The 23,285-nt window shown below is 44.8% G+C and overlaps 1 protein-coding gene across 1 annotated transcript in view; it reads left to right on the top strand.

Annotated features, from left to right (window-relative positions):
* The window catches only part of MRPS27 (mitochondrial ribosomal protein S27), a 72,885-nt gene that overhangs the window by 2,374 nt on the left and 47,226 nt on the right, over positions 1-23,285 (top strand). The window contains exons 2-4 of the mRNA XM_053296076.1: positions 4,843-4,920; positions 14,661-14,731; positions 22,453-22,511. Coding sequence (XP_053152051.1) covers positions 4,843-4,920; positions 14,661-14,731; positions 22,453-22,511 — 208 coding nt within the window. The remainder of the gene's footprint in view (positions 1-4,842; positions 4,921-14,660; positions 14,732-22,452; positions 22,512-23,285) is intronic.

The raw sequence follows: 23,285 nt of genomic DNA on the forward strand, positions 1-23,285 counted from the left end.
CACTTCTGAAAAGGTTGCTGACCCTTGTCCTAGTTCCTGCTCTATGCGAGTAAGCCTAAGTATATGTAAATGAAATATTTGCATATTATTCCCCTGCTCACCTCTCTAGCCCCTATATTGTGAGCCCCTAAGGGCAGGGCCCTCTTCTCTGATCTGTTGTAAAGCACCATGTGCGATCATGGATGGTGGTGCTGTATAAATAACAATGCATTCTTTGTTAGATGGGACTCTTCTGAGGTTTCTGCTCCCTCTCTGTGTTTTCTGCCACAGCAATCACTAGTGATGTGGTTATCTGTCACTAATAGTAAAGCCCTAGGGCAATTTCTGTTGTACTTTTTTTTTTTTGTAGGGTTGCTTCATCATACCTTGAATTTTTCAAGGTTGGCCTTTTATGTCAGTAAAAAAACCCCATTTGGATATGCATTTATTTTATACATCTATATAGGAATTGGTATTGTCATAATAAGCAGCCTAATGGCACAGCGGGAAAATGACTTGATTAGTAAGTCAGAGGTTGCTGGTTCGAATCTCCACTGGTATGTTTCCCAGACTATGGGAAATGCTTACGTCGGGCAGCAGCGATATAGGAAGATATTGAAAGGCATCATCTCGTACTACTGTGTGGGAGATGGCAATGGTAAACCCCTCCAGTATTCTACCAAAGACAACCACAGGGCTCTGTGGTCACCAGGAGTCAACACCGACTTGGCACACTTTACCTTTATTGTCATAATAAGTACACCTCAAATTACATGGCTTATGTCGTTCTTCAGAGCTGTTCACGTGCAAATATCTTTTTTAAAAAACTAGTGAGGGATTGGAAATGCTTTGGAGAGTCTTGGACCACCCACAGTGGTATACTTATCTTTCAGGAAGATGTAGATGTCTGGATAAGACCCTTTACACTTCAAATCCTCCTTCAAAAGGAGGTTCCTGCTCTCCATATGGAAGGAGCAATTTGGTCCCTAGTTGTAAGAGTCTTTATGTACAGATTGTTTGCTCAATGAATATGTATTTGTGTGTCTGTCGTGCCCAAGGCAAACAAGTCTTTCTCAAGTTTGTGCCTGTCTTATAGGGCTATCCCATTTTCCTAGCACTTAAATTGCAATATATCATGTTATATTTGTACCATCTTTGGAGTCTGATTCTTCTTCTAGATCACACATTTCATCATTATTTAATTGATGTGTTGAATATTGGTATGTGAGTGTCTTGTTTCTCCCCCATTAAGCATAATTTTAATGTCCTAAGTAGCCTGGGTCCAGCCGACATAATGGAGTGTTTCTTTGTCTGTGAACTCTTCCATGAGTAAAAAATCCTCAGAACAGGCCCTACCTCCCTGAGAGAGGTACTAACAAGTGGGAACAAGAGCAGGCAGGGCCCTTTGAGTAGTTGCCCCAGTTTTCAGTAATTCCTTGGTCATGGCTGGAGATGCCAATCATAGTAAGGTTGGTTTGTGTGCAGTGTGTGCAGCGGAACAAATTTTGTTCTGGGCGGCAGTATCAAGGCAGTGTATGCGCATGTGCATTCAGAATGGGGCCTTCCTGATTCGACCTGAGTGGGATCAAAAATTAACTGAGCAGTAATTAAAAAACGCGTGAGTGTGCGCACATGTGCACGCCTTAGAGGGAACACTGTTTGTGTGATGTTCCACCTCCCACATCTCCAGATTGGCCCACATGATTAAAACAGGAATGCTCTGAGAGTGTGCACGTCTTTATATCTTCTGGGTATATCCCAATGTCCTCCAGGTCTGTCCCTTTATTGTGTGTGGGCGTGAGTGGTTTGAACATGCACTCTTTCGGCACATCCCTGTTTTAACTGGGAGGGATCAGTTCTGAGGAAAAAATATTGTCTGAACTGGCCCTTGGACTTCAGGCAGAAGGTGACCCCCACCTTTTTTTTTTTTGCAAATTCCTAATTCATTGTTGGAGTGTAAACACTGAGATGCTAGTAAATGAAATGGATTTGTATGTTGTGCTCAACAGGAGTATTGTAGCTGCAAATTGCTTTCAATTTAACTTACAATTAGTTTTCGCTTGACTCGTGCCATCATATATTTATTATTTAGTTGTTAGGTGTTGTGTTGTGTTGCTGTTCAGTGCCTGTGCACTTATCTAGTGCCAGCAGCAGAAGAGAACAACTTCCATTTGCTGTAACTGCTACAGCCATTCAATATAATCATTTTGTAAGCTATTGAAGTCATTAAATCCACATTCCCATCACTTAATAAAATGTTAGGTCTCATTCCATCCCAGTAGCTTTTATTTATTTTATTTTATTTATTGTTAGATTAATATAGCAACTTTCATAAAATTATCCCAAGGCAGCTTACAAAAATCAATACAATAACATTCCATGAAATCACATTAAAATAAATGGAAACCGTAAAAACATAACACCAAAAACAGCCTTAAAAACAGAGCAGCTAGAAAGGAGTGACTGGCAACCACTATGAGGTAAAAGTGGTGTTTTCAGTTGGTTTTTAAAAGCAGCCAGAGACACCAGAGAATGGACACCCACTGAGAGAGCATTCCAGAGCCTGGGGGAAGCAACTGAGAAGGTCCTGTCCTGCGTGCACAATGGTCATGCACTCCGTCAGAATCAGCACACGGAGCAGACCCCCCTCTGATGACCAGTATTCCCTCTAAGGCGTGTGCACATGCCTGCGCTCACAACTTTTAAAATGTCTGCTCAGTTAATTTTAGATCCAGCTCAGATCTAGGAATCTGAATCAGGAAGGCCCCATTCTGAATGCATGTGTACACACACTGCCTTGATACTCCTGCCCAGAACAAAACTCATCCCGCACACAGATGAAAAAAATTAGAGAGAGTACTGCCAAGGACCTTGTTGGGTGGGCAGAAACCTTTGGGAGCAGGCAGTCCTTTGGAGATCCAGGGCCCGAACCATTAAGGGCTTTAAAGGTAACCACAAGCACCTTGAATTGGATCCAGAAACAAATTAGCAGCCTGTGCAGTTCTTTCAAAATGGGTATAATATACTCTAAGCAAGCGGTTCCAGAGAGAACCCTAGCAGCTGCATTACACACCAACTGAAGTTTTCAGATTTTTGTCAAGGGCAGCCCCACATAAAGCACATTGTAGTAATGCAGCTGTGACATGATTAAGGCATGGGTAACCATGGCCATATCTGCCTTCTCAAGAAAGGGCTGCAGCTGGTGCACTAGCCGAAGCTATGCAAAGGGATCCCTGGCTACCACCTCCACCTGAGCATCCAAAAGCAGAGCCAGGTCCAGCAACACCCCCAGACTGTGCACTTGCTCTTTCAAGGGGAGTGCAACCCCATCCAGAGCCGGTTAAATCACCCTATCCTGACTGGCTTCTCTACTGACCAACAGCACCTCTGTCTTGTCTAGATTTAGCCTGTTTGCTAACCCACACCCAGCCCATCACTGCCTCCAGCCCCCAGTTTGGTACATCCACCACCACCCTAGGATCTGATGACAGAGAAACGCAGAGCTGAGTGTTGTCTGCATATTGATGACACTCCAGTCCAAACCTCCTGATGATCTCTCCCAGCAGTTTCATGTAGATGTGAAACACTATAGGGGACAATGCTGAGCCTCGTGGGACCCCAGAGGCCAAGGAGTTGAGCAGAAATGCCACAGCACCACCTTCTGGAACTTCCCTCCAAGAAAGGACCAGAGCCACTCCAATGCACCCCCTCCGATCCCTATACCTGAGAGGTGTTCCAGAACAATACCATGGCTGATGGGATTGAACACTGCTGAGAGGTCCAGCAGAACCAACAGGGATGCACTCTGTCTAGTTCCTGGAGTAGGTCATCCATCAGGGTAACCAAGGCAGTTTTAGTCCCAAATCTAGGGCAAAAGCCAGATGGAAAAGGGTGTACAAAAGCTATATCATCCATGACCCTTTGCAGCTGCACAGCCGCCACACACTCTTGTCACCTTGCTTTAAAAGGGAAGATTTGAAACAGGCTGTTAGTTAGCAAGTTTGGAGGGGTCAAGGGAGGGCTTTTTAAATACCACTGCCTGCTTGAGGCTCGTTGGCATCTTGCCTTCCCTTAACAAAGCATTAATAATTGCCTCCAACCATCTACCAGTTCCTTCCCTGGCAGATTTTATTAGCCAAGAAGGGCAAGGGTCCAGAGCACATGATGTTGCCCGCACACTGCCCAGGATCCTGCCCACCTCCTCTGGCTGCACTCACTGAAAAGAGAGTTAATCAATATCATTTGGCTTTTGAGTTTTCACCAACCAGGTGCTCCCCAAAATGTCTTTGTAGCCCTAAATAAATACAATGAAATGAAATGCAAACAGATTATTTTAGGAGGCCAACTTCTGCATTCACTTACTGCTGATGGTTTGTTTGTTTTTCTTCTGCATTTGTTTAGAATCCCAGAATTTCTGTGGTTCTGACTATGACTCGTGGCTGTATGAAGTGTAGGTAATGTGAATAGTGCTTGAACCTTTTCATCTTTTATAAGCACCTTTAGATGGAGAATAATATTTATGTACTTCTTAAAAATAATGATCACAATATTCTGTGAATTACAAGATTGATTGGAGTTTATGGAAGTGTAATTCATAGCCTAGTAGCGAAACACCTCTAAAATATTCAGCAAAGCTGAAAGACATTTTTGGGCTTTAAATTGTATAGGGTTTGGATTCCAAAGGATGATGGAAGTTAATTATTCCTGATATGAGACCTGTTCCCGTGCCAATTTATTGCATTTAATTTAGAGAATGGAATGTGTAAAAAGGAAGATGGCTAATAAAATGTTCATTTAGATAAATTGAAACCTTTCTAAATGACCTTTCTTATATATTGATTTTGACTTTTTTTTTTTAATTAGGCAAAAGATCTCTTCTTTCAGCAACCTATGTGGATAGTTCAACATGGGAACAAAGAGAAAAAGATCAGTGCAGCCTAGGTAAGGAAATACTTTATCTGCAGTTTAATAGAATGATAGTCCTCTAAACCAGGGCTTGACAACTCTCAGGTGACAGCTCGCCATTCTGCCTGGAAATTTAAACATGGTGCCTCAGCCAGGCAGTGGACGGACGTGACGAAGACAACAACACATCTGTTGCGCTTTCTGCGACCAGAAAGAGCAAGCCAGGCGGAGGCAGATTGTTCCTCCTCCTGGTGAAGTCAGTCCACTAGGGATGTGCATGGAACTGGTGGAGGGTGGCTCGGGGGTGGAGGGGGGGGATACCTTTAAGGGCGGGGAAGGGTGTTCTTACTCCTCCCGCTGTGTTTCCCCCACTGGCGCTGCACTTTGAAAGGGTCTGGCGGGGTGGCAGCGTAACTCCCTGCCACCCCGTTGCCTCGTCAGATTGGAAGTACCTGGCATGCATGTGCACGCCTGACATGTGCACGTGCGTCGGGTACTTCTGGTCACTTCCGGTCAGACTCAACAGGGCGGCAGGGAGGTATGTTGCCACCCCACGTGATGTTTTTAAAGTGCAGTGCCGGCGGGAGGGGTAAGAGCACCCTCCTCTGCCTTCGAACTGGCCGACCTGCTGGTCTTTCGAACTTGTTCGGAAGTCCATAAAAGGGCCTTTGGACAGGTCCGTGCACATCCCTACAGCCCACCTCTTGGGTTGCCAGACAGGCGCAACCAGGAGGAACAGGGAGGTGTCCTCACCTTGCTTGCTCACTGCTCCTCCTGGTCACATCCATCCATCACCTTCCTGAGCCAGATGGACGTGGCCAGGAAGAGAAGTGAGCAGAGATCACTGTTGGGGGCAAGTGGTGAGTCTGCGTCTGCATTGTTGGCGACAAGTGGCCCTCACCACCGCCCCGCCCGCAAGGAGCACTCTGGCTCCTAAATTTTTGGGTTGACTCCTAAAGCCAAAGAAAATGTGTTGAGGCCTGGTCTAAACTTGCATTTGTTCTATATCAGGGTTTCTTAAACTTGGGCCCCCAGATGTTGGATTACAACTCCCAGAATCCCCAGACCTGGCTTTTGTGGCTGGGGATTCTGGGAGTTGTAGTCCAACAACATCTGGGGGCCCAAGGTTAAGAAACCCTGTTCTACATCACTGTTTTCAGAAGCAAGGGGCTTGACTCCCTGAGGGTGGGATATATGAGAAAGGAGCGGAAGCAGGTTGTGGCAAGCTATCCTGGCATTCAATTCCAGAAGAGCAACATAGAGCCTTGTAGCATATAGGCAGAGCTGTCCATTAGGGCTGCTGTTGAAAATGACTTTCCTGTATCAGGCTCTCTTTGGTAACTAGTAAGTATGACCTACCTTATGTTGTGATTGCATGTGTATTTCTCTGTATTTGCTCCACATCATTGGCAGCTCCTGGCAGGGGTTTGGAAATGCATGTTGTTTGTTTATTTACTTTGTTATTCAAATTTACATTTATATCCTGCTCTTCCTCCAAGGAGCCCCTAAGTGGTGTACGTGGTTATGTTTATCCTCACAACGACCCTGTGAGGTAGATTAAGCTGAGTTAATGGCCGAGAGTCACCCAGTGAGTTTCATGGCTGAGCAAGGATTTGAACCCGGCTCTCCCTGGTCCTAGTCCAGCACTCTAACCACTGCACATTATTCCATGTTGTCTTGTCATCACAACATGGAGTAAGAGTGACTGCATGTTACAAAGTGAAAACTCTACAAAGGGATGCTGTTTTGGGCAGCAGCCTTCTATTATTCATCAGTATTGTGGGGTTGAATATTTTCCAGAAAACTTTCCCATACTTTATTTTCCCATGGAAAATTTTCCATTTCTATACTTCTCCATTTTGCAACATGCAGCCATCCTTGGATTTGTTTCAGTATAATGTTTAAACCACATTAACTGTCTTTGTTTCCCTCCCACCCCCAATAAAATATTTCCATTCAACTGCTCTGCTACCTGAAGAGCTTTGAGATACAGCATGGGAAATAAATATGGTGGGATTTTCTTACCAAATACATGGGGTTGATAATGTGCCAAATTAGATGACAGTCAATTTAGAGCATCTGAAAATTCTTTCCCCTTCCTAATCATGTGCAAAGGCATGATATCATCTAACTCGGCCCAGAATAAACCAAGACTGATTGATTTGTTTATCACAACCAATCTTGGTTTGTGTGTTAACCCCTGCTAACTTGGCAAAGAGGCACCTTTTTAACATGGTGATTCTCTTTATTTAGCAGGGGGAGAGTAACTGCCCTATCCACCACCAGCACAGTACCTCCAGTGACTGTTGCTGGTGTCTATCTTGTGTTTCTTTTTAGATTGTGAGCCCTTTGGGGACAGGGAGCCATCTTATTTATTTATTATTCCTCTGTGTAAACTGCCCTGAGCCATTTTTGGAAGGGCGGTATAGAAATCGAATTAATATTAGTAACAACAACAACAACGGAACATAGGAAGCTGCCATATACTGAGTCAGACCATTGGTCTATCTAGCTCAGTATTGTCTTCACAGACTGGCAGCGGCTTCTCCAAGGTTGCAGGCAGGAATCTCTCTCAGCCCTATCTTGGAGAAGCCAGGGATGGAACTTGAAACCTTCTGCTCTTCCCAGAGCGGCTTCATCCCCTCAGGGGAATATCTTGCAGTGCTCACACATCAAGTCTCCCTTTGATATGCAACCAGGGCAGAACCTGCTTAGCTAAGGGGACAAGTCATGCTTGCTACCACAAGACCAGCTCTCCTCTCAATAACAACCTCAGTCGGAAGTAGGCTAATGCTGAGACTTGTGTGGGCAGGGGAAGGGGGAGCACATGTTCTCGACTGAGGCTCAGGGACATCATATGGATCCAAGATTTAACTGTGATGTCTGAGCCAGTACAGACCACTGTTTATTTGGAAAAGCCTGGACCTATCAGTTTGCAAACAGCAACCCTGACATTTCTCTTGTTCCAACACAAGATGGCGCTGGTGTATTTTTGAACAATGCAACTCTCAATTGTGAAAATTATTTTACATTAATGGTCAGTCAGGGAAACGTCATAATCGCACACAAGAGATAAGCTCAGCATAAGAACCACAGATGCTGCTGTGTGAAAATCTTTCAAGTGTCCATCTTGCTCTTGTTATGTGTGTTTGAAGTCACTGGACATGTTTCCATATTGGGGGAAATTATCATATATGAAGTTGCCTTTGGTGTGAACAGTTTTCCCTTAATGCTTTTTACATGCTTTTTTGTTCACAGCCATAATAGTTAAGCCTGGATTTTGTTTCCGTTCTAAAAAACATTACCAGGGCTGGTGATTCTGAAACACCTTTGTGATTACACAGCAGGTTTATTAGTTTGAAAAAGAGGCCTGGATTAGTAGAAGATAGTTCCAGTGTGCTGCGTTGACAAAGGAAGTGGAATAGGGTAGAGAATATGGTCTTTTGCCCTGGTTTAGCCACCCAAATTGTACTTACAAAAGAGTGTGTATAATATATATTAAGATTAACGAGCTCAGCAAAATGCACCTAAGGATTTGCATTGCTAATTAATAAGAAAGGTTAATTAGTGAGAGGTTTGGGGTGTTTTTACATTAATGAATTCAGAGTGTTTTTATGAAAACCCTTTTACCTACTTAAGGACAGGAGATATGTTACTATATTTCAGTGACTCTGAATGCCGTTGGGAAGAGTTTGTTTATATGTCCTCTGCAGTCCCTTCAACATCCCCATTGAATGTTGACTTCCTTAAAGAGAGGACCTATAAACTTCTCTTTTGTGCTGATGGCTTTTGTATTGTGGGCTTGTCCATTAGAAATTGAGCCAAGACCACTGATTCATTTCAAAGAGGATTCCAAGCAGCTATTATACAATAACCCTTTATTGATTGCTGCTGACCTGAGATAGATTTGAACCAGCAGTCTGGGGAGGTGAAAAGCTTTCTCTCTCTTTCCTGCTCCCTTGAGCCACCCATTCATAGGGAGCTGGAATCTTAATCTCTATGGCTAGGTAAGGTAAATTTCATCAGTAAGCAATCCAGGTTCTCATGATTTGAGAAAGTAGTGTTCAGTCATTTTATGGATTCTGTTTTGAATATAGAATTAGTTAGCATGTCTCTAGGCGGTGTGCACAATTTAAAATATTTAAAAGTCACAAATTAAAATACATGACAATAAAAACAATATAATAAAATTATTAAAAAGTTTTTAAAATTATTAAAATTCTAATTAAAAGCCTGAGAGAACAGGAGGGTCTTCAGGTTCTTCCTGAAAACAAACAGAGAAAGAGATGCTCTTATTTCAGCAGGAAGCTTATTCCAAAGCCTTGGGGCTGCCACAGAGAAAGCCCGGTCCTGGGTTGCCACCAAATGAGCCAGTGACAACCATAACCGGACCTTTCCAGAAGATCGTAACAGGCGGCGGGGATTATAACCAAGGAGGCGCTCTCTCAAATAGCCTGGACCCAAGTCGTTAAGGGCTTTATAGGTAATAACCAGCACTTTGGTTGAACTCAGAGATTTCCATATTTCCTTCTGTAAGTTGGGTTTTGTAGAAGTAGGTAAAATATAGCATACTATACTTCTGCCAGGCATGTGAACCAGAGACAGCTTTGTATAACAGGCAAAGATTGGCCACTTTCTCCAGAGCTGTTTGCTGCCTTTAAAAGGGCAACTCAAACTGCTCCCGTTTGGTAGCAAACCAGGTTATTATGTATCACAGGGGTGGGTAAACTTGAGGCTTCTAGGAACTACTTTTGTTTTTACCAGTACTTTGGGAGCTACCAGCGTAAACTAACAGCTTTGGGAGTGGGGGGTAAAAGCTGTCACAAAATGGTGGTTTCAGGAGGCAGAGCCAGTCACAGAACGGTGGATCCTACAAACATCTACATTGACAGAATAAGGACAGGACTAGCTTGACTAACAAGCAGAAGGTTGCCGGTTCGAATTCCCACTGGTACTATATCGGGCAACCGTGATATAGGAAGGCGCTGAAAGGCATCATCTCCTACTGTGCGGAAGGAGGCAATGGTAAACCCCTCCTGTATTCTTCCAGAAGAAAACCACCGGGCTCTGTAGGCACCAGGAGTCGAAATAGACTTGATGGCACACTTTACCTTTTAGTAGTGGATGGCAGCCAGAGGATGAAGTCCTGCTGGTGGCTCCCCTGCCACTTCTGATTTGTAATTGTGCACGCAAAGCCATGCCCCCTGCCTCTGGAGTCAGGAGGAGGCATGGAAAGGCGCTTCCAGCCAGCGATTTAACGAACCGCTGACTGGGAAAGTTCTGCAAGGGCTGACTGGTCCTGTCCCCGGTATGGATCACACCTCCTGCTTCTGACGTCAGATGCGTGTGACATCCTCAGTATTGGCCATGCCCCTGTGTCTGACATCAGGTGCAGGGGGTGTGGCTACTGCCCAGGAGAGGGTCTGTGTGGCACCTCTCCCATCTTCCCCAGTCAGCGTTTCCTTGGGCTTTCCCCCCAGCCTCGCTAGCATTTCAGTGAAACACTTGCTGGGGAGGAGAGGGGCGTGCCTCATGCTCCCAGCCGGCAAGCACTTCGTTCGCCGGTTGGGGGTAAGAGGGGCTGGGGGTGCCTTGGCGGGTCCCGCAGACTCTGGCAGCCTGGCATCAGTCGTCCCCCACCTTGCTCCATTTTCCTGACCACTAGCCTGATGGTTATAGACCACGTCAAGCCTTGGAGGCAAGATGCCTCTAGTTACAGGGGAGCGACAGCAGGAGAGAGGGCATGTCCTCATCTCTTGCCTCTGGGCTTCTCAGAGGCATCTGGTGGGCCACTATAAGGATGCTGGACTAGATAGGCCTTGGGCCTGATCCAGCAGGACTGATCTCACTTAGAGGTTTTTAATGTCAAAACCCCCTGAGTTCCCAGAGAAGATCGTTGGAGGACAGGAGGGGAGGCTGCTTTTTGATAGTGGAGAAAAATTAATGGGAGAAAAAGTAAAGGCAAATCTGACGCCTCGAAGAGAGACAGAAAGAGAGACTGAAAATGGAACGGTTATGCCCTCACTCAGCTAGCCAGTCAAATTTGTAGTCTTGGCTGGAAGGGAAGGGAGGGAGAAGCAGGTTCAACTGTCTGGAGAGCTACTTCAGATGAGGCCGGGAGCTCCCAATAGCTACCAAGCTATCTAATGCCTTCCCCTAATCTTTCTGTCCATCTCTTTTATTGGGCAATATAACTTTAAGAGAGTTCACTGTACTAAGAGCCAAGCTAAGACAAGGGCAGTCCTGTGTGCAGTTACTCCTGAGTTAACTTGCATGGGAGCTGGTTTCATCAATGCAGTTAGGTCCTTGCCCAGAGAGAATAATGATTCGATCTAGGCCAGTAGCTTGCCACTTCTGCTGCTTAAGCTTCACACAACTGTGTTGGGACTCACAAGCTGATTGTTCGTCTACTAGTTTGACTTTACAGTTCCCAAAGTGGCATACAAAATAGCAGTAAACTCAGTAAAATAATACAGCCATAAAACCAGCAACAATAAAGCAGATTTAAAAACCCAACAGGAGAGGATGTATAAACATACATCCAAAAACCAACAGCTTTGAAACTTGTCCCCACCCCCAAAAGTTCTTGCTTCTTTTCTAAAAGTATCAGATGTACAAGCCTGATCTGGTATCATTGGAAGGGAATTCCATTGTAAACCGGTCCAGCGAGGTGGCAGCGTACCTCCCTGTCACCTTGTCCCCTCGTCGGACCAGAAGTATCTGGTGCATGTGCTCACATTGCACACATGTGCACACAGATTGCGCTCTCTCACGCGCATGTTAAGTGCATGCGCGCTGGGTACTTCCGGTCCGACAAGGGGATGGGGTGGCAGGGAGGTATGCTGCTTCCAGGCCAGACTGGTTGACAATGGAGTGCCAGTGAGGGGGATGTGGTGGTAGGGGTAAGTGCACCCTCCCCTGCCCTTAAAGTCATCTCCCCTGCCTTCGAACTGGTGGAACCGGCGGTTGTTTGAACTGGTTTGGAGGCCCATAAAAGGCCTCCAAACCGCTTCCATGCACATCCCTATTCCTGAGGACAGGAGCCACCTATCCTCTGGGAGTTGTAGTCCAATATCTTCAGGAGGGCTGAAGCTGTGAAGCCCTAGGTTAGAGCATTGGCTGGACTTGGAAGAGCCAAGTGCAAAGAGTCAGCGTGGTGTAGTGGTTAGAGTGCTGGACTAGGACCGGGGAGATCCGGGTTCAAATCCCCATTCAGCCATGATACTAGCTGGGTGACTCTGGGCCAGTCACTTCTCTCTCAGCCTAACCTACTTCACAGGGTTGTTGTGAAAGAGAAACTCAAGTATGTAGTACACCGCTCTGGGCTCCTTGGAGGAACAGTGGGATATAAATGTAATAGATAGATAGATAGATAGATAGACAGATAAATAAATCCTCACTCAGCCATATCCTCACAAAGCTCATGAGGGACCTTGGGGAAGTCACTCTCTCTCTCAGCCTAATCTGTCTCACAGTTTCTTTGTGAGAATAAAAGGGTGGGGGTCAGAGACCATGAAACATCTCTTGGTTCTTTTTGGAGGAGGGATGGGATGCACATGATAAATAAACCCCTGAGAGTCAACAGAACTGAACGGCCTGCTGTCTCTCTTCCAGTAAAGATCGTCCAACCGGGCAACCGCCAAGGCAGCCTCGATCCCACAGCCTGATCCAGAATCCAGATCCAAACAAAATCTGTTGCATTCAGCAAAGCTCAGAGCTGCCAAGCCATTGTCCCAGCTTGGATGAAAAGTGGGGCTGGGAAATGACTTGCAATTTTTCAGATTGGAAGGATCCTTGGAAAGGCTCTTATTTATTTAATACAAAAATATTCACGTTATGGCGGTTCACACCTTTCAGTCAAGGTCAATACAACAGCCTCTTTTAGCACCGACGAACGCTTCTCCTTCCTTAAGAAGGCACCACTTGTCTTCTGATCCAAGGATGTGGGTGCTGTAGCTCAGTGGAAGAGCATCTTCCAGTTGCAGGGGAGTAATGGCAGAAGAGAGGGCACGCCCTCAACTCCTGCCTGTGGCTTCCAGCGGCATCTGGCAGGCCACTGTGCGAAACAGGATGCTGGACTAGATGGGCCTTGGGCCTGATCCAGCAGGGCTGTTCTCATCTTCTTATGTTCTTATGTTCATCTGCTTTACATGCAGAAGACCCCAGATTCAGTCCCTGGCATCTCCAGGTAGAACTGGGAAAGGCTCCTGCCTGAAATCTTGGAAACCTGCTGCCAGTCAGTGTAGACAATCCTGAGCTAGGTGGACCAATGGTCTTGACTCAGTAGAAGGTAGCTTCCTGTGTTCCTAAGATAGTGCTTTCCACACCTCTGTATATCATGTCTCCATGCTTGTGTGGATGGAGCCGTTGCTTAGTAGCTGAGTATCTGTTCTCCATGCATGCATACACTCTTCAGTAAAGGCCAATATAAAGGCCTATTTTTGCATAGATTGACAGCTCCTTCCTTAAGGAGGCGCCACTTAAAAATGTATATACTGCTTTCCAACAAAAGTTCCCAAAGCATTTTACATAGAGAAATAACAATAAATAAAGATGGATCCCTGTCCCCAAAGGGCTCACAATCTAACAAGTAACATAAAATAGATACCAGCAACAGCCACTGGAGGGATGTTGTGCTGGGGCTGGATAGGCTGTTCTCCCCCTGCTCAATAAAGAGAATTGCCACTTTAAAATAAATAAATAAATAAATAAGTGTGTGTGTGTGTAGATAAATATGTCATTGCCTATATTCCTGTTGCATCACTGAATCCTGCTAAGTTCACAAAGGACTGATCCTACTGCATTAACCTGCTGCATCTTACTGTCTGATTATTAGAAGAGTTGTATCCATCCACTGGGGAACAGCAACATTTTATCTGGCATACGTGACTGCATACAAAGCTATCCAGACCAGAGTACTGTGGTATATTACTGTACTGTGTAATGAATGAATCTATGGAAAGTCTGTTTTGCACGTAGGAATGCTGCAGCTATTTAAAGGAGACAAAGTGGGAATAAATTATTCATTTATTTCCTACTACTCCAACTGTAGCTCAGCCCTAGCTGGCAGAATTGTTACACTTGTCAGCTAACCTGATTTCTGTGTCCTATTTTTACAGCATTAGTCTACTATTCTTTTTTCTTTTCTTTCCTTTTTTTTAGACTGAGGCTTCCTTGTAGGGTTGATAGATCTGTGTCAGCAGAGCACACTTCTTATTAGGGTCATAGCTCTGGAAGAGATTTCCAGATTCCTTGTGGATTTTGGAGTACGGCCTAAATCAATTCTCTCAAGCTCCTGTAGGACTTGATATCTAAAGGGTCTGAAGTTGCACAATAGAAAATGCTCATGGGTTTTGTAATTGGAAGAAATTATGCAAATTAGATATGATTCCTGTGTTACCCTTCTAACTGGAGAATTCTTACATTTAAGTTTTTAGCCATGCTATTTTCGGACAATCAGTTGCATTGGACAGAGTACTGTTGTGCATTTCTATGGCCTGGATAACATGGTGCAAAACTATGTTGTAGGAGGAATAGGTGGGCTTTCATTGGTTTAACTAACTGCTTTTCGGGAAGCAGTACTGCTTGCTTTTGGTAAGATGGCAAGCAGCAGATCTCATGGCTGGAGGGAGAAGACTATTACATTTCCATTGCCAATATTTACAAATGGAAGCTTTGAATGAACTGCTTTTCTGTCTCCTAGTCCAGACTATTTATACTCCTCCATCCTGACCATTAAGTAGTGATATTGAGGGGCTTTATTTTTATTTCTACAGCGGAATTGGCAAATTCGATGGACAGAACCTATGAAAATAACTTACCTGTCAGCTCTTTAACTATATCTCAGGTAAGAACAGAAATTCCAGTTTGAAAAAATGCAAAACTCATCAGAGAACAACAACACATTTCTTTCAGGAGAATTTTAATAGAAACAATTTTTGTTATGTTGCTAACATCTGCTATTGCTTTGAGCAGATACTGACTTAGCATTGCTATGCAACAGTCGTGATTTAAGGCCCTGTGTGAATCAGTTGAGATTATTTGCCTCCGTATATTTTTTCCTTCTCTCTAATCTCTATTCTGATGCTTTGTTATTACATTTTAATCTGCATCATGTAGCCCACTATTGAGCTGACCTTCCTCTAGATACAGCATTAATGCTTTGTAAGACAAGCTCCACTTCCCAATTCCCTCAGGCCTATAGATAAGATTCTGAGTTCCAAAGTGTCAATAAAGTATTGCTGGCATGTAGAGGTCACATGTGTGTCAATATAGCATCAAAGCAATCTGCTAAATTGGATTTTTTTTTAAAGGAAAACTGCCTGAAGATGAATCTCATAGTCTTATTGGGCCAGATGATGTAACAGTGGCCAGGTGTGAATGCAAGGAGTTGTTGGTAGTTGTCATTGTATTAGGCACTATACATAGTTTAATAGTGTAAGAGTCTTAAAAGGTGCTCCACTGCCTATTTTATAGTCCTTGCCTGGCAAGTTAAAATAATGATGACAATGCCAAAAGAATCCAGTAATGACTCTATTCATAAATAATGACTCTATTCCTAAATATGAATATTAAAGAAATTGTCAAAATTCCAAAGAATATACAGTGGCACATTTAAATAACACTGTTATTTAAAATCATAGAATGTACACCATTAAATGTACTAAAAGCCTGATAAAACTAAAATTAATAAAATCCTACAAAATTCCTATTTCATACAAATGCTAGTATGTTATATCCAAGGTCTAAAATTATGTTGAAATTCCAAGAGGAGAAAATTCATCCATTTGAAGAAGAAGATTGGTATCGACAGAATAGTCTAAAAATCTCATACTTAGAGATACTAGTGACACTCCAGAGAGAAATAATCCATCAATTCCAGAAGAACAGCCGCACAGTATCTCATTAGTGTCTGATATAATAATAACTTCCTGAATGGTGTTTCTTCCAGATTCTGAAGATCAGCCAAACACATTACAACCCACATTGGCCTTTCTTGGTGCCTATTGTTATAGAATATAGGTCTCTTTGTAATAGTTCTTTTATAACCTGATTTTCAAAGAACATCAAATACCACCAAGCTATAGTAGACTAAAGTTCTGTCCCTAATAAGGATGGATGAGCTTCATAATAGAAAATATATACACCTAAATATAGAGTAATGAGTATTAGACCTCTTCTAATACAAATATATACATATAAGGAGAGACTTGTTACCATGAAAAATCTCACGCGTTTTGTATCTCACTGTATTGCCCATGCTTTACTCAACCCAGAAGTTTTTGAATATCGAACCCAATATTGTTTTGGCATTATCATTGTTTGTGAATCCAAATAATAATGTTTTTGTCTATTTATCTTTGGTAACTTTGATGAAAGTTAAAATGATTTTAAAATGATTTTATTTAACCTATTTCTATACCACCCAAAACCAGCACATCTGGGTGGTTTGATGAGACATTGTGTGCATTACTGTATAACTAGCCAACCCTGTACAGAGCATCTGTGTGGCGCTTTGGGGCCGGCTTCCTCCTGCCCCGGTCTCTCCTCTCTTCCCCTTCCCTCCGGCCCGCACTCTCCAGCCCTCCTCCCCTGCTGTTCCTCTCCCCACACAGAGCTGTGGCGGGTGGCCAAGAAGGCCCTGCCGCCACCATTTTTTCTCCCTCCTGTCCGCCTGCTGCTGCGACTTTTCTCCCCCCTGCCTGCTTGCTGCCCGCCCGCAGCCCGCCGCCGCCTTTCTCTCCCCCTCCCCCTCCCCCTCTCCTCCTCAGTCCTCCTCACTTCGGAACTCTCGCAGTGTGTCGCGCATGTCCAAAGAGAATTAAATATATAGATAGTTATTGATATTCCTATCTTCAAAATGTTATTAGTTTCTATTAGAAAGAAAATCATTAAAATTATTGGCCATAATTAAATCTGTAGTAGAAAGTTTCACAGGTAAACTGAGTGCTGTGTGAGAAAGTGTTTCCTTAAACAAATTCATACATCTTACAGTTTGTTCATTTCATTTATTGTCCTTATTCTAGTTTCACGTTAAAGAGAAAACAGCTGCTCTCTATTTACACTTGTATGTGCAGGTGTCTGCAGTGGCCAGGGAGGTTTTTGCCCCACTTTAGTGGGTGTGCCAGCTGCAGCTGTTCCTAGAGTAGACAGACTTGGCCAGAGTGATCACTGACCTTGTTAAATCCCATTTGGATTACTATAATGCACTCTATGTGGGGCTGCCTTTGAAGACCCTTTGGAAACTTCAGCTGGTCCAGAAGAATGCCTTTGAGAAAGTCTTGAGTTACAGATCATATTACACCAATCCTTCATGGGATGTGCTAGTTGCCTGTTTGCGCAGTTTCAGGTGCATGTTATTACCTTAAAAACCTTTACAGCTTGAGACCAGGTTACTTGAAGGATCACTCTCTCCCTCATGAATCTGCCCATCCTTTAGATTGGACAGGAAAGTCTCCTATGTGTGCCACCTTGAACAAATTTTGCATATTGTCCCATTCTGTTCTCAGGGACAAGTTCTTTGTAGTGCTCACCCTGTCGGTGCCAGCAGGTTTCAGTAAGGCTGAGTCATCTGGGGAGGCAGGCAGTGAAGCAAGAATCACCAAATGGTAGCCAGACTGCCCCAGGCTCTAGGCCCTCCCAATCTCTCTCCTGAGTAACTGGGTCTCTAGAAGCAAGGCAGACTAGGTACTCTCTGGGAACTAGAAGCAGCAGAATTAAACTGTTGTTCCTGCCAGGGCTGGACTGGGGGCACTGAGAGGACGGTGGAATGTATGTGGGGAGGGCGCCGGGTTTTGAGCAGAATGGGTTATTAAGGGTGGGAATAGGGGTGCAGGGGCGCCCCATGAGTGGGGCGCATCAGGAATATGTCCTGTTGCCTTGTGGGCCAGTCCAAGCCTGTTCTTGTTCCTTTGTGTTTTTAAGTTTTTTGCAATAAGGACCATAGGAAGCTGCCATATACTGAGTCAGACCATAGGTCCATCTCAGGGGCGTAGCTAGGGAAGAGGAGGCTGTGTTCATCCCTCTCTCTGGCGGCCCCCCAAAGTGAGGGAGATAATGAAGAAAATAGGGATTGGTGGAGCTGGAGGGCTCTCAGGAGCTGGGGGCCCGTGTTCTTTGAACCCTTTCGCTCAATTATAGCTATGCCCCTGGTCCATCTCGCTCAGTATTGTCTCCACAGACTGGCAGCAGCTTCTCTAAGGCTGCAGGCAGGAGTCTCTCTCAGCCTTGGAGATGCCAGGGAAGGAACTTGGAACTTAGATGCTCTTCCCAGAGCGGCTCCATCCCCTAAGGGGAAATATCTTACAGTGCAAACACTTCTAGTCACCCTTTCATATGCAACCTGGGAAGACCCTGCTTAGCTAAGGAGACAAGTCATGCTTGCTACCAGACCAGCTCTCTTCATGTTCATTTGACTGCAATACAAAATAGGGAGTAACAACAATTTTTTCTCTCGGCAGCTCACAACACAAATAAGGATATCTGCATGCCATGATTGAAAAAGCATAGGAACATAGGAAGCTACCATATAGGAAGCAGACCATTGGTCTATCTAGCTCAGCATTGTCTACACAGACTGGCAGCGGCTTCTCCAAAGGTGCAGGCAGGAAACTCTTTCAGAGATGCCAGGGAGGGACTTGGAATCTCCTGCCTGCAAGATGAAGATGCTCTTGCTAGAGCAGCCCCATCCCCTGAGGAGAATATCTTACAGTGCTCACTTGTATCTCCCTCTTCCATTCAAAATGCAAACCAGGGACCAAAAATTTATGCATGCAACCACAAGAACAGATGGTGCAGCTTAGCAGTTTCTCATCTGACTAATTTGAATTAGGGCAGAATTCCAACATCCATTTTTCATACCAGGGTTCCGCCCTGGAAATAAAATGAAGAAGTGCTTCTGGGCATGTACAGAGGGCATATTTTTCATTACCAAAATGTGCCCTATATATAGCAATTGAACAGGGCAGGCTGACAAAAGAGGCTGAACCTCTTTTTGGTCTACAAGTTCCACAGAGCTCCTCCTCCATGTGTGTAGTTTGAATCCAAGGCAGTTCTGAAGGCTGCCTCTTTTCTGTTCTTGGCAAGGGCAACAGTCCCCTCCCTCTCCTTCCCAGCTCTGAAATTGGATCCTTTCTCCTAGCACTGTCCTAGAGGAGGAGGCAGGGGCGTACCTAGGGGAAAGGGGGCTGTGAAGTGAACGCCCAGTACTGGGGCTGCAGATAAGAGCAGACTGGGAAGGGGTGGCAGGAAGGAAGAGGAAACTCTGTTCGTTTGCCTCGTGGCCTCGGAACATAGGAAGCTGCCATATACTGAGTCAGACCATTAGTCTATCTAGCTCAGTATTGTCCTCACAGACAGGCAGCGGCTTCTCCAAGGTTGCAGGCAGGAATCTCTCTCAGCCCTATCTTGGAGATGCCAGGTAGGGAACTTGGAACTTAGATGCTCTTCCCAGAGTGGCTCCATCCCCTAAGGGGAATATCTTCCAGTGCTCACACTTCTAGTCTCCCTTTCATATGCAACCAGGGTGGACCCTGCTTAGCTAAGGGGACAAGTCATGCTTGCTACCACAAGACCAGCTCTCCTCTCGGAGCCATGGCAGTTCTCAATCTCTGCAAGAGGTTTCGGGTCGAGAAAGCAAGTTCAGTTCTAAAAAGTGTCGCTATGGGCAATGCCCCACCCACCCAACACCCCTGTAACTCAAACCATGATGATCTAATTAATGTTCAGTCTTTAATTGGTATGTGTGTTAGTCATTCCACTGTGGAAAGCATCACCCCTCCTCTAAAAGAAACAAATTCTAAATAATAGCTGAACTTAAAGTTCAAAACCCCTCACAGAGAAACTGAAACATCCAGTTTTGCAGAAGCCCAATGGGGAACGGCAAGCTCTCTCTCTCCCTGGTTATCATTGGTGTCTTTGTGGGGCTCAGGAGGGAATCATGCTCAGGAGGGAATAGGGTAGGCTGAACCAGGGCCCCCCACCACTGCCAAGTTCTCTCTCTACAGCTGGGCCAGCAGTCTCGGCCCCGCGTGCCATGGCTGAGCTCTCTAAGAGTGGACAGGCTCCGAGTGAGAGCTCTTCTTCGGCGTGCAGTGTGTGCTCTCCTGGGCTTCAGGCGAGTGGGGGTGCCTCCCAGTGGCCGGGAGGGCGCCTCTGCTGCTGCCCACCTACCTGCTGGGGCAGAGGTGGGTCTTCCTCCGGGCGCGCCAGGACCAAGTGTGCAGTGGTGCGGGGCATAGGCCGTCCAGTGTGGACCACATGGCAGCCGGCGTGGCGGCCACATCGTGCCAGAAGCTCCGGGGGGGGGGCTCCAGGCTGCCTCCCTGCTGCCAGCTCTCCTACGCGGCGTTGGGCATCTCTGGGGAGCCGTCGATCCCCCCCTCAGCCCTGGGGAGGAGCTGCTCAGCGCTGTTGGCCAAAGAAGCCCGAAGAAGAGTTGGGGGGTGGGGGAAGGAAAGCCACCTACCCCACCACACCCTAGGGAGGGGAGACCTGGCCCCGCCCATCACCACCCTCACCCCCGTGCACAGACAGGATGGGCGAGATTTGTGCCTGCCAGTGGGGGCCAGAGTGGAGAGCAAGCAGACCACAGCAGTAGCTGCAGGGAAGGAAGGGGAGGGCCGCTCAGGCCCCTCCTACTCCAGGGGCTCCCCTGGGGCCAGTTCTGAGAGTATGTCTGAATCAGTCTCTTCCTCCACCTCCTTGGGGAAACCAGTACAGATCCTGACACACACACGGGTTGCTTTACCATGGGTTGCTTCTACTTGTGGAGAGGACCAAGAAGTTATGCAAGCTTACCACTGGAAATCTTACCCTCCCTTTTTGCTGCTGAGATTTTGCTAGCTGTGGCCAGAGGTGCACCTAAGTAATTTTGGAGCCCCCTGCTGCAAGTTAAGTATCATCTCCCTTTTCTTATCCCACATATTTCTTTCCCCACTCCCCCCTCTGTTTCTAAAGCACCTGGCATAGGTCATAATCACACTTGGCCACCCAGTGCAATGCAGACCAGCGGCCACCACACCACCCAGGATAGACTAAAGAGGATTTGGGGGCCTCCAGGGGGTGTGGAGGCCCTGGATTTCTGCCCCAAAGTCCAGGGGTAAGAGCACTACTGGCTGTGGCCCTCATATTTTCAAGCCTATCTTTTGAGATCTACAATAGAAACTTGATTTAAAATAATAATAATAATAATAATAATAATAATAATAATAATAATAATAATAATAGGAACAACAATAACACTGGAACATCTGCAAAAAAATACAAGCTACCTGTAGCCAAAGATTGGTGGGACTATAAAATTGAAAAAGTTGTAGAAAATGAAGATGTAAAATGAAGATGTAAAAATATTATGGGACTTCCGACTACAAACAGACAAACATCTGCCACACAATATAACTGTAGTCGAGAAGAAAGAAAAACAAGTTAAAATAATCGACATAGCAATACCAGAGGATAGCAGAATAGAAGAAAAAGAAATAGAAAAAAAATCACAAAATACAAAGATCTACAAATTGAAATTGAAAGGCTGTGGCAGAAAAAGACCCAAATAATCCCAGTGGTACCGTATTTTACGGACTATAAGACGCTACAGACTATAAGACGCACCTTAATTTTAATCCAGTTTTTCAGAGTTTTAACATATTAAACTGTTAAAACATATAAGACGCTCCTGAATTTTGACAGATATTTTTCGAGGAAAAAAGTGAGTCTTATAGTCCATAAAATACGGTAATTGGTGCCCTGGGTGCAGTTCCAAAAGACCTTGAAGAGCACCTCATCACCATAGGGGCCACAGAAATCACCATCAGCCAATTACAAAAAGCAACTTTACTGGGAACTGCCTATATTCTGCGACGATATCCATAACAACAGCAACAACGCTGACAATAAAATCCAGCCACCCCAGGTCCTTGGGAAGGACTCGATGTCTGGATAAAACAAATCAGTCAATAACACCTGTCTGACTGTGTGTGTAAATAAATAAATAAATAAATAAATAATAGTAGAAATCCATGAATGTAGAATCCTATGGCTAATGCCAAATTCTATACTTGCCTGAAAGCACAACCATTATTAAGGTTTCATTTCACTCCTGAACTGACTCATGGTAGTAGTAGTCTGCTGATGACTGCCAAGATCAACAGAGGGTGTCCACTTAGTAACACAATCTGTGTGCCAAACTAAAAGTGATTTATGAATGATTAAACATGTGTCCCAGATGTGACTGAACACATTTCATGTTTGCACAACTGCGCATGTTTCAAAGACTTTTGAGGACACATTTACCTGACAGGCCTCTGGAAAAGTATGTTCAATCACAATCAGAAAAGTTGGTGAATATTCTCCAACCCAGCTTGGTGTTCATAAATCTGTGGAATGATGATTCCTTGATAACCTATGCATGCAGAAGCTTTACCAGTGCATCATTAAGTCAATAATTTTAGCATACTTTTGGGTGCTGATAATTTGTAAGTGAAATAAAGCTATGATCAATAGCTTTTTCTATAACTTTTTCTGCTCAATATGATTGTGAGCTAATAACTTCTAAAACTTTCCCTTTTCCAGTTTATAGACAACGTTTCTTCGCGTGAGCAAGTGGATCAAGCAGAATATTATCTTTACAAGTAAGCAATTCTTTTGATCTCCTAACTTATTTATGAATGACAGAAGACAAAGATATTCAGTAGATGCTTTGCTTGCATCTCCGGGTTTAGATCAATCAGGGGCTGCTTTCAAGTATGCTTCAGATCAACAGCCTTGATATTATTGGTGACTGGAGCCAAGTGGAGGTGGAATAGCTCCAAAACCTGCCAAACCGAGGAATTTATAGGCCCACACAGCATGTTCTATGGACTCATTTATTGTCAGATTTATAAGATGGACATTTTCACTACTTGTGGTGTGTCAGGGTTGTGTTGTAGTCTGGCAAACATTTTTAGCTGTTTTGTTGTATTTATGCAGCCCAATCCTGTGCTTATTTACTCAGATATAAGTTTGTGTTGGGATTTACTCCCAGGTAAGTGTGGATAGGATTGTGGCCTTAATATACAGAGTGCATGACAACGTTTACAATGCTTATCTTCACACCACTGTGGTGAGGTAGACCATGTGGTACCCATTTTATAGAAAGCGATTCAATACCATGGTTGACATGGGTTTTGAAACTGGGTTTGAGTCAGAGGGCAGATTCACATGATCAGGTGGGTTATGTGCGGAAGTCTGGCTTCCGAGCTGCTGGCTCTCAGCTAGGCTGCCATCCTTCAGCTGTTCTTAACAAACTCCCATCATCCCCAGCCACAGTGGCCAATGGTCAGGGATGATAACTGTAGGCCAGCATCTGCAGGAGGGCCGAGGTTGTGCAGCCCTCGGAGAGCTGGAGGAGAGGAGTGCTGGTCTTA

Source organism: Hemicordylus capensis, chromosome 2 (assembly GCF_027244095.1).
Source record: "Hemicordylus capensis ecotype Gifberg chromosome 2, rHemCap1.1.pri, whole genome shotgun sequence".
Lineage (NCBI taxonomy): Eukaryota > Metazoa > Chordata > Lepidosauria > Squamata > Cordylidae > Hemicordylus > Hemicordylus capensis.